This window comes from Odontesthes bonariensis, chromosome 14 (assembly GCF_027942865.1).
Source record: "Odontesthes bonariensis isolate fOdoBon6 chromosome 14, fOdoBon6.hap1, whole genome shotgun sequence".
Lineage (NCBI taxonomy): Eukaryota > Metazoa > Chordata > Actinopteri > Atheriniformes > Atherinopsidae > Odontesthes > Odontesthes bonariensis.
Window position 1 is genome coordinate 3,576,903 of NC_134519.1, and position 14,980 is coordinate 3,591,882.

Genomic DNA, 14,980 nt, shown 5'->3' on the forward strand with positions numbered 1-14,980 from the left:
TTTCATTTGCTCTCTTTATTCCTCTCTTACCCTGTGAATAAATGAATAAGTGACTGAGCTCCGTTCAGCTGTGTGGGTGGAGGGCTCAGTGGTAAAAAGGTTTCCAGGAAGCAGAGAAAAGACAAACAGCAGAGAGGGGGGTTGATGAGTGTGTGCAGCAGCAGATATGAATCTGTTCTCAGTGGTTATTAGGACAGAAAAACCTGCTGACAGACACTCAGACTGCCTTTGCTGCAGCTGTGTGGGTTCCTGCTCTGCGGCCTCCACACCGTTAGCTGTGGCTTTTCACCTTAATAACACAATGACAGTTACAGCCATCCACTGAGCTGAGAAAATCATTCCAGGAAGCATCTGTGTCCTTCATCTGTGAGAGAAACAGCTCGAATCATGAAGCCAGAGCTGAGAAATGAAGCTTTATGGAGCAGAAACCTGCTGCAGTTTTGTGTTGTTTTACAACATGTTTGCAAAGGCAAAATAAAGTGAAATTTGGACCAGCTCTTCTTTTTGGGGGAAGAGACAGCTGGTCGAGGCATTGCCTACTTTCCAGTGAGGACGTACAGTTTGTATCGTGCTGCAAATAGATGGGAAGTATTGAAAGTTGAACTGTGCATTCCCTTCTATTGACACTCTGATTTAATTTCTTACTGCTTTTTTTCGTCTTATTTAGATCAAAAGTACATCTCACGTTTCTAATCTCTGTAGAAATCTTCTGCTTCAGTCAGGTTTCCATAGTTTCCATAGTAGGCATGCATCCCATCAACCCGCATCAACATATATTCTATAAAGAAAAGGCTGTGTTCAGCTTCCTAATAGCTTCTTTAAAAGGGTGGATAATGAACTGTTTGTTAAATGTGAACATCTACCAGCCACTAAGGAATAACAGTTCAAAATGACCAGCTATTCAACAATAAATTATTGACTGATATCTAGAAGCTTTTTTCATACTTTGCCAGAGCTTAACTCGTGCTAATATCCCACTTTGGACCCACTCCAAAAAGCTGACCTCTTGAACCAGGCTGATGTCGTTTTAACACACACGTTTTAACTCACTGCCTTTGAGGTTTGTGTCTTTCGTCCCACAGGGATTCAACACCAGTCTCTAACACTGAACATATTACAAGTCAACTCCACAATCATCCCACCTCAGATTAACCTAGAAACTAGGACATGCACACTTCACACTGTAAAGAACTCACAGAACCAACACGTTTTTCACATGTCCCTGACTGAAAGTTAAGTAAATCGACGCTTTGCTTGACTTTTGTTAAACACTAAATGATGCAGGTAAAAGCTCAACATGCAAAAAGCTTGCTCGAGTGTTTGGTTTGTTTGTTTGAGGTACCACAGAAACATAACAGTGCAACACAGAGGGAGAAACCACTTTAATCATGATCTTTAAAAAAAAAAAACAATAAGTTAATATAGTTAAAAGTAAAAAAAAGTTGAAAAACTTATGTGACAGCAAATCATAACTTTCCAGATGTTTCATTAGAACACAATTTCTCACCTTCAAACTTTAAATTATTGCTCGGCTTGAATCTTTTTCGCGCGTGTTCAATGGAAATATGGTCATTCTCCAGTGTGGATCCTCTTGTGCATTGACAAAGTACTGCTATGAGTGAATGTTTTTCCACATGTTCGACATTTAAAAGGCTTCTCACCCGTGTGGGTTCTCATGTGGGCTAACAGATTATTTTTTGTGTAAATCTTTTCCCACATATTTTACAAAAATAGGACTTCTCACCTGTGTGAGTTCTCGTGTGGACCTTCAAATTATTGCTCTACTTGAATCTTTTTCCACGTGTTCAATGAAAATATGGTCTTTCTCCAGTGTGGATCCTCTTGTGCATTGACAAAGTACTGCTATGTGTGAATGTTTTTCCACATGTTCGACATGTAAAAGGCTTCTCACCCGTGTGGGTTCTCATGTGGGCTAACAGATTATCTTTTTTTGTAAAACTTTTCCCACATATTTTACAAAAATAGGACTTCTCACCTGTGTGAGTTCTCATGTGGACCTTCAAATCATTGCCCTGCTTGAATTTTTTTCCACATATTCCACAAGAATATGGTCTTTCTCCAGTGTGGATTTTCATGTGAACCGACAAAGTACTGCTATATGTGAATATTTTTCCACATGTTCTACATGTAAAAGGCTTCTCACCCGTATGGGTTCTCGTGTGGGCCAACAGATTATTTTTCCGTGTGAAGCTTTTCCCACACATTTTACAAAAATAGGACTTCTCCCCTGTGTGGGTTCTCCTGTGAGCAGTCAAATGACTACTTTGAGTGAAGCTTCTCCCACATATTTCACAAGAAAACAGCTTCTCACCGGTGTGGATTCTCATGTGGGGTAACAAATTACTTTTTCGGGTAAAACATTTCCCACATGTTTCACAAGCGTATGGCTTCACACCTGTGTGGATTTTGAGATGTTCCTTAATAACATACTTATCCCTAAAGACCTTTCCACAAACATCACATTTTCCAGACTTTTCCCCTGATTTAGCATTAGACAGAGAGCTGTCAGCTTGATCACTGTGACTGGTGTTTCTATGAGGTCTATTCTTTGGCTGCATCTCTACATCTGAAATTGATTCTGAGTCTGTATTTCCGTTTCCTTCCTGATTTTGTCTCTCGATCAGGGGAGAGTTTTGAGTGAAAAGCTGGTCAGTGGCTGGTTCTGCTTCACTGACATCATTTTCCTTACAGGTCAGAGTCCACTTAAAGGTATCAGTCTCCTGCTTCAGTACAAGGTGCTCTCCTTCCTGACTGGTGGAGAGTTCCTCCTGTTCCTCTTTGATTTGTAGAAGCTCTGGTACCTCCTGGTTCAGACCGGAGTCCTTCTCCTGGTTTGGGAGTGTCTGGTCAGCAAGATCTTCCTCCTCCTCAGATATATTTTGCTCTGGGAGATCTGGAAAGACAAAGGAACAGAAGACATGGGCCGCTAATGTGGTGATAAGAGAACGCTTCCTTCTGATGTTATGAACTGCAAACACAATAATGGGTGTCATTACGAGCTGGTGAGAAATTATATTGCTCATTTCATCTTGGTTTGCTATCTCTGCTGTTTCTGTGGGACAGAAACTGGAGCCTTACCCAAACAACAAGAACAGAAATTCACATTTTTGTCCTTTCCACCTGGCTTAAATGCAGCAAAGAAAGACTTTAAGGGGTACCTTTAAGTTGAACAAATCTGCGACACCATCCAAAAAAAGTGTACCTGATGTAAAAATGTGCTCACTGTTGAACAGGATTGAAACGGTGCTGTGGTGCTTTATCTGAAACTGAACACGACCCCCTTCAGAGCTGAAGTCTCTGCTCTGGTCTGTGAGAAGTTCTGACTGAACCACCACCTGACACGTCCTCCATGTAACCAGGCTGCTGTTTATGTCTTTCTGCAATAAGTTCTGTCGTAACGGCACAAAACTAAATGTTTTCTTTTGGGGGAAGAGACAGCTGGCCGAGGCTGACTGTAAAAGAGATGTGGAGGTAGGCTAAGTTGAATAGGCCATCATCTGCATTTTATTTCTGTAGGTTAAATGCTGTTATAAAATAAAGCAAAAATGTATCTTAGACTTATTTAAAGTATCAATACACATTTAGTTACTAAATTGTGTAGGCCTATATCTAACTAGCCAGCTACAGTATCTAACTATCTATATCCAGCCTGTCTAAGCCTTTTAAAAAATCCCATATTTAATATAGAGCGGGGGGTTTCGATAAGCATCTCCCTGAAATGAGTTTTTGGAACTTGGGATGCCTGTTGTAGAATTATATTTTGTGTTTCTGTCTGAAAGTAACAGCAGCTGCACCGTAACTTTTCTCTGTGAGCCTGAAATAAATGTAGCGCAGAGCTCTGATTAGGATCCTCCATGAGTCATATTCCTGAGTGAGTTCACTCAGCCCATCAAAGTGTTCCTTACCTATTCTGTGTAAGTTTATTTGGGGTTTCCAGGTGATATCCAGCAGTCCGCGCTGACGGTCGATCTCCTCCTCGTACTGGACGATGGTTTTCTCAAACTCTGAGAATATTTCTTCAGCAGCAGCAGTTAGTCGCTGGCTGATAAACTCTCTCAGATGCTGAACTGAAGACATTGTTGCTGCTCACACTCACATATTCAGCACAGACAGCCCAACCGTCCTCCTGCTGAGTCCTCAAAAACTCCTGCTGGTGCCTTCTTGTTTACTTCCGCTGAGTGTCACACTGAAAAGTTCCGACGGTGGACATGAGTTAGCTTCTTCTTCCTCTTGTTTGAGGCTTTACGGAAGCTGCCCTCAAAGTGTCACCACTGCCCTCTACTGGAAGTATGTATGCATGTATATATATATACATATACAGTAATACTCTAGTATTACTGTATAATACTCTAACATTATAACAATAATAATAATAATAATAATACTCTAGTATTACTGTATAGCTCTAGATGTAAAAAACTCTCCTCAATAATCCAGTTCCCAGAAGGAGATCAAAGGTATCTTCGTCCCTGTCCTCTTCACTACAGTCCAGCATGTTTTTGGGCCTGTTCCTGTTAGACCTTCTTCCAACGTCCCAGTAGTCACGTCCCTTCTTTCTGCCACATATTCCCCACAACTGAACATCTGCATTAAATATCTGCAGCTCAACAGAACGCTGCTGCTGGAGTTTTAACCCGGACTAAGAGATCTGAACACATCACAGCAGCTTTAAAATCTTTACTCTGGCTTCCAGTCAGTCACAGAATAGATTTTAAAAGCCCGCTGATGGTTTACAATCTGTGATCTGTTCAGAGAATATAAAGCCAGCAGAGCTCTTAGATTCAAGGACTCAGGTCAGCTGGTCCAGTCCAGAGTCCAGACTAAACATGGAGAAGCAGCATTTAGCTGTTATGCTGCAAACAAGTGGAACAAACTGCCAGTGGAGATTAAACTTTCACCAAATGGAGACATTTTTAAATCCAGGTTAAAGACATTTCTGTTCTCATGTGTCTATGCATGAAATCTGCACGATATCTTTGAACTTATCCGGACTGTTGCTTGTTTTTAAATTAATTTAAATGATTTTGTTTGTTTCTCTTTATATTCTTTTATGTATTTTTAATGCTTCTTCCACTCCCTGCTGCAATACTTTTATTTTATGTAAAGCACTTTGAATTGTTCTGCACATGAAATGTTTTTACAAATAAACTTGACTTGACTACTTAATGTGCACACGTGACTGTTTCTGGCTGAGAAGAACCACACAGGCCAGATGGATGTATCCCTGTTAGATTTAAGTTACATTTTCTCTCTGTGCACCAGTCTCTCTTCTATCACCACAAAATGAGCTTCTTTAATTGTGCTGCTAAATTTCCTGATGTAAGAATAGAGTGTAAATGTGTCAGATTTTCCCCTCTAAAACACAGAAATCAGTATTTATATTGAGTGATATCAATCTTATGGATTAAAGCATAAAAAGTAATGTTTCATACGACAGAATCCTTTTCTTCGTCTTTCGGCCGATCTTGCATCATCGATTTGGCACATGTTTTTTTTACACCTGATGCTACCTCCCCTCTCACCATTTATTATCATCATCATTATTATTATTATTTTATTAATGTCCCACCTCAGTTACTAAATTCACCACCAAGCTGAATGTGTTTGTGGGAACATGAATGTTTTTTAGTCTTTCTGCATCATGTGACCCCATTTTTTCCATCTGCTGTCAGATTCAAATCCAGACCACAAAGCACACAGCAGCTTGGGCTGAGCTGTCAGTCAGCAGCAGCGGTCTTATCTGTGGGCCCACAGCAGGGGCTGATGGGAGCTCTGAGGAGCTGTCAGAAAGCACGTGGCCCTGCTCTGATCTCACAGCTCGTCCTTGTTTGGCCTCAGCTGCCTCAGAGCGCCACTTCTCCCCAGGTTCACCAGAGGAAACACCGCTGCACAAAATGCTTTTCCTCCCAGCCGCTGCTCTGTGCTGTCTGTGTTCAGGTGAGTGTTTCCAGCCAATCAGGAGCCAGCAAACTCCACCTGGAACAAACACCGTCCCGCTGACCTTCGTCTGTCTGTCTGTGTCTCTGCAGCGCTGGTTGCCATGGCAGCAGAGCTGTGTCAGGACCAGTTAACGCTGACCAGGAGAGTTGGTCAAAGTGTCTCCTTCAGCTGTGGAAAAACTGACCAGTGTGATTATGATTATGTATACTGGTTCCAGAAGAAAGAAACAGAAACATTCAGAGTAATTCTTGATATCAGTCGGAGTGGTGGAAACATAGATTCTAGTTACAATCATCCTCAGGAAAATGATTTCTCAGCTGTGAATAAACAGAACGGCTGGGAGTTGCAGATACAGAAAGTTAAACTCGAACATTCAGCCACCTACTACTGCAGCTGTGGGAAGGTCCCACAGTGAGAAATGATCCCTGCAGCCTGTACAAAAACCTTCAGATGAACAGATGTCAAACAGTGTTTGTGACATGAAGAGAGCAGTAAACCACAGCCCAGGTTCACATATTTCACATGAGTTTATCTGAATATGACTCTATGATAAAACACATCTTAAATTATTCTGTAAATGAGAGACAAAATGCACTTTGTATTGCAGAGATTAGGTTTAAAGTGTTGTTCATTTTATCCGAATGAAAACACTTCCAACAGCACTTGTTGTTGAACAGCTTCCAGCAGATCTCACCACATCATTTCACTTTATTCCATTCTCAGAGACAGATCTGGGACTGATCTCAGCTCAGGATTTTGTCCTTCCAGCAGCAGCTTATCAGGACAGATTTCCATCAGTTTGCTGTGGATGTTTCTGCTCCCAGAGGATGAAACCTCATATTTACGATGAGCTAGAAAAAAGCAGCTAAAATAAGAGAACAAATAAAGTTCACTGTTAATAATAAAGCACTAAAAGAAAATATTAGATGCTGTGGAGCTCTACATAACACAAAGATTTCAGTCAGGTTTTTTTTACTCACATTCTTAGAGAACTTTAAAACTTCTTTAAAAGCCCAATAAGGTGAAGTGGAAATTCAGTTCAGTTCAGTTTTATTTATAAAGAGCCAAATCACAACAAATGTCACAAAAATCTAAATCATGCTTTTTATTTCTACTGTTTTAATGTAATGTAATAAAGCACTTTGAATCGCCTTGTAGTTGAATTGTGCTGTACAGATAAACTTGCCTTGCCTTGCCTCAAAGCACTTTAAAGATACTGTCCAATTCAAGCCAATTGCAATACAATTCATTCATAATACAATCATTATCCAATCAAATCAAATTTATTAAAAACCAACAGATTGCATCAAAACTTCTCTTTGATCCCGTCCTGAGACCAATTTTGAATTTTATTAATTGGATTTGATTGGCTTATGATTACAATGAATTGGACTCTAATTGGCTTGAATTGTACTTTATTTTTTAAGTGCCTTGAGATGACATTTGTTTGATTTGGCGCTATATAAATAAATTGAATTGAATTGATTAAACTCTTAGAGCAGATTATTTCTGTGTAAATAATCACAAAGTTGAGCTGCAACAATTTTCTGAAGACTTTTAGACAAAAAAGGGAGATTGGATATAGGTCGATAATTAGCTAACACTTCTGGATCAAGAGTAGGTTTTTTAAGTAAAGGTTTAATTACAGCAACCTTAAAAGGCTGAAGTTGATTTAGGGAAAAACCTCCTTGAACAGTCTGGTTGGGATTGGGTGTAAAATACAAGTTGATGGTTTAGAAGAGACTATTGCTGTTGTTAGCTCAGAGAGATCAACTGGGCAGAAGCCGTCTGAATACAAATCAGGTTCTAAAGGTACTTCTAAAGCTGCTGTACTTGATGATACATCAGTGATAATAGTGGGAAGGACTCCATCAATCTTCTCTCTGATAGAAACAATTTTATTGATGAAGAATCTCATGAAATCATCACTGCTGAGAGTTAAAGGAATAACTGGCTCAGCAGAGCTCGGACTCTTTGTCAGCCTGGCTACAGTGCTGAAAAGAAACCTGGGATTGTTCTTATTCTCTTTTATCAATAATGAATAATAAGCAGTTCTAGCTTTACGAAGGGCTTTCTTATACGTTATTATCTTTCCAGACTAATTGAGACTCTTCTAAATTAGAGGAACGCCACTGTCTCTCCAGTGTTCTTGAAGTCTGCTTTAAATCAGCTGTGAATTATCCCAAGGAGCCAACCTCTTCCGACTGATTACCTTCCTTTTCAGTCAGGATTCAGAGTGCATCATAGCACAGAAACTGCACTGCTGAAAGTTACCAATGATCTCCTCTTAGCCTCTGATAGCGGACTTGTGTCTGTGCTTGTCCTGTTGGATCTCAGTGCTGCATTTGATACGATCGATCACAGTATTTTATTAAAGAGGCTTGAAAAAAATTTTGGGATTAAAGGAACTGCATTAGGCTGGTTTAAGTCATATTTGTCACAGCTAGGTGACAATACGGACTCAAGAGCAGACATGGAAAACTAGGAGAATCAGAGTCGTATGAATTAATTAATATGTGGAGTGAAGGCAGAATCCGGGAGGATGTGGAACTTTGTGGAATGAGGAAGAAGATGTCCAGTTGTCCAAAGTGGTTGGTTTATCCTTACTTATTTTCCAGAGGAAATCCAAGATGGAGGAGAGGGTGCTGGCTGTGGTGCAAGGTTTTGAGTCGGCGGTGGGGCGAGCAGGCAGGTAAGTGGAACAGGCTGATGAGAGGCTAGAAGCTTGAGTCGGACAGAGGAAGGATTAATGACAGTCTTTAATCTTGAAGGGACCAATGTATTTAGGAGCCAGTCTTTTAGAGGTGGATTTCAGGGGAATGTCCTTGGTAGCCAACCATACCTGTTGACCAGGAGCATATTGAGGGGCAGGAACACGGTGCCAATCCGCTAAATGGCGGTTGCGTTCAGTAGTGCATAGTAGAGCTTCCCGGGTCTGGGCCCACACACGCTGGACTACTGAGTGTTGAACAGAAGGAACCTCCAAATCCCTGTCCTCTTTGGGAGACAATGGTGGTCGATATCCAAGAGAGGCCTCAAACGATGATAATGTGAGAGTAATGTGAGCGTACTCTTTCCGTTGTCAGTGTCGACTCCAAGACGAAATATTATTAGAGGAAACACAGTGGAGGGCGGCCTTTAGCTCCTGGCTAAGCTGCTCTGTTTGTCCGTTAGACTGAGGGTGGTAACCCCAGTGCTCGAATTACGGGGGGTACCGGGGGGGGTCTGACCCCCCCGATTGAGACTTGATACCTCCCAAATGGGACTACATTATACTTTTGGGGTGTACTGAAAAAAATGATCTATTATTAAAATCAGGTGTTGAAAATGTCTTGTTACTTAGTTTTTTTCAACGTGTACCATGAATAACCAAGTAAAATGCGTTTTGGAACACCCCTTCAATGGACTGTACCACCAGCGGACATTTCGCATCTTTGCAGGCAGCTCGCGCATAGTCCAAAACATCGGCAGTAGGCCTACTGAGATTCAGGGTGTTGATGCCCATTGAAATTATGTGTTTGAGCTGCGAGCAAGTGGAGCTAAAGTGTCAAGGTGGAGGTTTCCCTTGATTTGTTAAATGAAACCAACAAATCAAACTAATATTATTTCAAATTTAAAGCACTGAACTTACAAACACTCAAGACAGGTGACCGTCCTTCCCTTTCTCCCATGAGGAAAAAAAGATAGCCTACATCAGAATTCCGTCACGAGTCAACATGCACAAGTAGTCTCAGTTCAAAGACAGAGGCGGACTGCTCTAATCCAGAATACACCAACCAACATACTTGATGTCAGAAAATAAAGTACAAGGCTTATCATGTGTTTAAAGCACAATTGGAATATCATTTAACTAAGTAAGAAGAAGGCAAATGGATAGTGTGACTCCACCAAGCAAGAAGCAAGGATAGCTGTGTCGAGCAAGAAGGCAAAAGGCTAGCATGCCCACAAAGAGGTAGGTAAAATGGGATTCCTTTACCATATGTCCGCCGTGACAAATATAGGATTGATTATAATTTTGACTGTGTTTGAAGCCATTTCATGTAGCAGCTAGCAGTATACCATGACTAGCACCACCTGGCTGTCTGATAGCACTTTTCAATCTCAAGAAAAGCGCACACTTTACAGCAGACATAACAAGCTATGTTGAATTTGGCAGTTGTAGTCTGATAATTTACAGCTTGATTCTGTAGGTGTCATTGGGTTCACTTTGCTGTTTGACATTTCTTGATTGCGTTTCGTGGGCACTACATAAGCTTAATGTAGGCTAGTTGCTAGTTTGCTAGTGGGCTTTTGGTAAGCCATACAGCTGTTTGAAGTTGGGTCGTTGCTAGGTTTAATATGTATGTATTATTCTGCATGTGTTGGTTGTGCTGTTGCTAACTGGAAAGTGGAAACATTTCTGCTGTAGCAACGTGTGTGAGAGTTAACTTTGGCTAGGTGGTTGAACTTGACAGTGCTGCGTGCAGAGTTGAGCTGAATTCACAACTGTGCAACGCGTATTTTGCAGGGTTGCCAGATGATTTCCTAACATGCTCAAAACCCGCCTGGAGGCACTAAATCTAACCTAAACCAGCCTAAACTGAATTCTATTTATTTCTATGGCCACAGGAAAAACTCGCCCAATACCAATTTTTACCCGCAGACGGTCATCCAAAACAGCCAAATCTGGCAACCTCTTTACGGAGTGCTTTGATGTGATCTTCCCGCGAACGTGGTCACTTGATTGAAATGATATGAGGCTCTAGCAGGGAGTTTGCAAATGATAACGTATTGTTGTGTTTGCATATCATGTACCTTACCACATTACCACTTAAAGAAAAAAGGTAGCATGGCTCGCTGTTTTTTTTTTTTTTGGGGGGGGGGGGGGGGGGGGGTGACGTCATCAATTGATCCGCAAAAAGTCCGACCCCCCCGAAGCCCAGTGGATAATTCGAACACTGGGTAACCCCAACATAATCAATGAGTCTGTGGTCTCAGAGGATGAGGGAACTTTGTCAAGGGGAATGAATTGAGCAGCCTTAGAAAAATGGTCTACGATGGTAAGGGCCTGACAGGAATTTAGCCTTATAGCAAATTGGATGTATGAGAGGTTTTTATGATCAGTCTACACAATAAATGGTTGTTTTGTCTCTATTACCCATGTCATAGTTTTGCTCGGCAGGAGATAGTCGTCGGGAGAAAAAGGCAAATGGGTGAAGTTTCCCATTAGTGTCAGACCTTTGTGACAGGGCAGCACCCACTCCTGAGTCCAAAGCATCTACCTCCAGAATAAATTGTTGGTCTAGGTTTGGCTGAGAGAGTATGTGCTGAGGTGAACACAAACACAAATTGATTCAGATAGTCTCTCAAAACATCATTCAGGCTTGGAATACTGCAGGTGCATTTGTGAGGCCGAAGGGCATAACTTGATATTCAAAGTGTCCCAGGGGTGTATCATAGTCTGTCTTCCACTCATCAGATTCCTGATTCTGTACCAAATGATAAGCATTGCGGAGATCGACTCTGGAGAAGGTGGTTGCGCCTTGAATATAGTGCTCCATAGACTCACGTTCAGGGTGCGACAGGTTGTACGCTCCAGTCAAGATGTCAATAGCACAGTCCTAAGGACAGTGCTTTATCTTTACTGAAGACAGTGCCAAGGTCATGATACTTGGTGGGAACCAGTGACAGATCCACTGGAGAAATCGTCATGTCAGGCGGAGGAGAACTAGACGACATGAGAGGTGACTTTAGACAGTTAGATAGTTAAAAAAGACTATCTAACGACCCAGTGGATATGAGGGTTATGTAATGCGAGCAAGGGAAAACCAAGGATTATAGGCTATAGATAGGCTATTATAGAAATTGTGAACAGATATAACATGATTTTCTCACAGTGATTGCCAGAAACTAAAAAGGTGGTGAGTGATGGTGGTCAATTTACCTCCGTCTTGTGCCGATACCGTCATAGAAGACGGTGGAAGCTCCAGCGGAAGATGGAGCTGAGAGGCTACGGTCCAGGCGGCTCTGCTCCGCCAACGCAGAGTAATCCTTAGTGGTGTTGTTAGTCTCTTTATGAATTGGACTAATTTGGAATTTAATGAGTTTGATTTGATTGATTTACAATTAATTGGATTCTAATTGGATTGAATTGGATTTTTATGGTTTGAGATGATGTTTGTCGTGATTTGGTGCTCTATAAATAAAATTGAACTGAACTGATTTTGAATCGTGCCCATTACTAAAACCTAACAAGGGGAGGGACAGGATTACGATACAATTATTACTAATAAAGATACAGGTGAAACCAAAGGGGATGAGTCAGGCAGTCAAAGAGGACAGGCAAAGGGACAGAAGACTAACAAGGAGAATTTTTTTATGACAGATAAGTATCTCTGTGTATGATTGGCTGAAGAGAAATACTTTAACTCAGTGAAAGACGAACCAAAGGCATGTGAGCTGAGGTCTTCCAGGAATGTTCACAGGATAGACCAGCAGAAGGAGCTGTCTCCCTCAGCTCACACTACAAGTCACACAATGCACTGCAAGAGCTGACCTGTGCGCCGACCCCTCCTCCCGCTGCTTTAATGACTCACTGATCAGTGCTTTTACAGGGACACTAAAGCTGGCCCCAAATTAAATGGCCAAATGAAAAGTGGACTTTCAAAGCAGATGGGAGGCAAAGTTCCTGTTTGTCCATGTTGGAGGTAAACCTGTGTGCCATGTTTGTTTGTCCAGACTTCTAAATGACTTCTTTTCCCTGCTGCTGGTGTCTTGCTGGCGGCCAGCTCCAAATCACATGGATCACTTCCCATTTTTTGCCTCAGTGCCTGTCAGACATATTGAGAAGTTGAGGCAGAATCTGTGCCCCTGTTGCAGCTGCTTTCTGTTGCTGCTGCAGAGGCGCTTACATGCACACACAGAGCAGAAGGAAGAACATTTCAGAATAACACCAGGCTGAAAGAAGAGAGCAGAAGAGACGCTCATGTTGATCTGAACATTAGAGAAACACATCATGGAGCTGAAATATGATACTGCTTCATCATTTGGGCTGTTCAGCTCAGCTGCCACATTCAGCAGCAGACAGGTTTTTGTATCACTCTCACTCACTGTGTGGGGAAGGCTACGGCTACCTCATCTTTGGCTCTGGAACTAAACTGTTTGTAACCGGTAAGAACAAACATTTCTTTTCCTTCAGTTGTTTTATTGTAGAAGCTCAAATGTGTTTAAAGTCAGTTTCTGCTGCTTCAGGCTTTACATGTTAGTTTGTTCATCATTAGCAGAGAATTCATCCTGCAGCCATTGTTCCAGAAGAAAAGCTCAATCATTTCTGAAAACATGTTGAAATCTCACTGAACAGCTAAACTTATTCTTTATTTCTGCAAATATTAGTGATGTTCCAAAGATTTAGGATTTGATGGTCTCAGGGATTCTGTCACATCTGTTGTTCAAAAACAGGATGAGATTCAAACAGAAAAGTGATTTGATATTTACTCAGAATGATCATTTAAACATGTTTCATTTGAAATAAGATGAAGACGATAATTATTCATCGTTCAAATATTTAGAAGTCATTTTTATCCTATGAATTAAAGAAGTCTTTTTAAAAATGTTAAATTGAAGTAAAACAGAATAAAAGCTGAAGATGAATTTACAGATCAGACAGTTTATCGTACTTTGAAGTTAAATTCAGATATTCATCATGTTTGATCATCACAGTGATTCTCTGACATCTGTTAGTTTATGAAAACAAGAAGATTTGATGTTAAATTCATATTTGTAAATGAGTGAAAATGAAACTGAATAAAACCTAGAGGATAATTAATGACTGAAAAATGTATCTTTCTTAAAAGCTGTTAAAATAAAGTAAAACATGGTGAATAATATCATGTAAAACTCTTCTGAATGGAAGTGATGCCCACAGTTTCAGGTTAAAGTGAAATCTAACATATACAGCAGCTTCTAATGTTCTGTATCTGACATGTCAGACAGAAATATAACCAGAAACATGTGAAAAGATCCATTTTGGAAAGTATTGTAGAAATAAATATATATCGGATCCACATACTGTATTTAATGTAAAATGATAGCATCATTGATGTTGTTGTATTTTATTCTGCAGTAAATGAGATTGGTGGTTGGAACTCGACACATATGTACACTTCATGGTGTTTGTGTTAAAGTGAAAATTTGAATTCTCCATAAAAATCATTGACATGATGTGCTGTTTCTTTATTTATTAGACTAAAGCAGATGCTGCTGACTGTGTGAATGTGTGTGTGTGCTGCTTGTTGCTGCTGTCCAACTTCAGATCAGCAGGTGGTGAAGCCCTGGGTGAGCGTGTGTCCGATAGCATCCAGAGTCCACCTGGAGGGGAGGAGCTCCCTGCTGTGTCTGGCCTCAGGCATGTTTCCTCCTCTGGTCCGCTTCTCCTGGAAAAGACAGAAGAAGAACGGTGGTCTGGAGGAGCTGCCCCCTGCTGAGGGATGGCAAACAAACTTCCAGCGGTCGGGACGCTCCGCCGCCATCATAGCAGTTGATAGCAACTCTCTCCACACGTATAAATACAGCTGCTCCGTGGAGCACGAGGGGGACAGAGCTCCACCACCAACCTCCTTCCAGTCTGAGCTGAGGGTGAAGCTGCTGTGCCTGCTGTACACGCTGCTGATAGTGAAGAGTCTGGTGTGCTGCTGTGGACTCTCTCTGCTGATGATCCTCAGAAACAAGGGAGCGTCCACCGGCTGCACACATGCTGACTGACTGTTTTCTGCTGGCCTTTTCTCACCATCACATCTCATCCGTTCATCTGGTTCATCACTTTGATCAGCGTTCACCAACCTTACTCAGGATGTGTGGGAGAAACTAAATGAAGCTGAATTATCAGCTGCCTTGTAGATGTTTCAGCATTTAACAACATTTCTCTCTTTTTAATATTCTGTATGTGCACAGTGTGTTTGCTTCTTCACATTTATTCACTTCAACATTCTCAATAAAGTGGAAAATAAGCTTGTTGTTGTTTGTTTCTCTGCTTGTTTACAGG

The 14,980-nt window shown here is 41.2% G+C and overlaps 2 protein-coding genes across 2 annotated transcripts; one reads left to right on the forward strand and one right to left on the reverse strand.

Annotated features, from left to right (window-relative positions):
• Positions 1-1,551: 1,551 nt before the first annotated feature.
• LOC142398528 (uncharacterized) lies at positions 1,552-4,198 on the reverse strand. The gene is made up of 2 exons (XM_075482567.1): positions 3,927-4,198; positions 1,552-2,914 (listed from the first exon to the last, which is right to left on the reverse strand). Exons 1-2 carry the CDS (start codon positions 4,096-4,098, stop codon positions 1,806-1,808), a joined length of 1,281 nt encoding a protein of 426 aa, XP_075338682.1. The 5' UTR covers positions 4,099-4,198; the 3' UTR covers positions 1,552-1,805.
• Positions 4,199-5,745: 1,547 nt separating this feature from the next.
• Positions 5,746-14,946, forward strand: LOC142398559 (immunoglobulin lambda-1 light chain-like). Its single transcript, XM_075482605.1, has 4 exons — positions 5,746-5,958; positions 6,051-6,356; positions 13,063-13,110; positions 14,252-14,946. Exons 1-4 carry the CDS (start codon positions 5,916-5,918, stop codon positions 14,698-14,700), a joined length of 846 nt encoding a protein of 281 aa, XP_075338720.1. The 5' UTR covers positions 5,746-5,915; the 3' UTR covers positions 14,701-14,946.
• Positions 14,947-14,980: the final 34 nt, after the last annotated feature.

Excerpts from the sequence above, each read along its gene's own strand:
- LOC142398528 (XM_075482567.1), bottom strand. The coding sequence starts at position 4,098 with ATGTCTTCAGTTCAGCATCTGAGAGAGTTTATCAGCCAGCGACTAACT. Across the intron at positions 2,915-3,926 it reads AATAAACTTACACAGAATAG|ATCTCCCAGAGCAAAATATA; the intron begins GTAAGGAACACT and ends TTGTCTTTCCAG.
- LOC142398559 (XM_075482605.1), top strand. The coding sequence starts at position 5,916 with ATGCTTTTCCTCCCAGCCGCTGCTCTGTGCTGTCTGTGTTCAG. Across the intron at positions 6,357-13,062 it reads AGCCACCTACTACTGCAGCT|GCTACGGCTACCTCATCTTT; the intron begins GTGGGAAGGTCC and ends TGTGTGGGGAAG. Across the intron at positions 13,111-14,251 it reads AACTAAACTGTTTGTAACCG|ATCAGCAGGTGGTGAAGCCC; the intron begins GTAAGAACAAAC and ends GTCCAACTTCAG.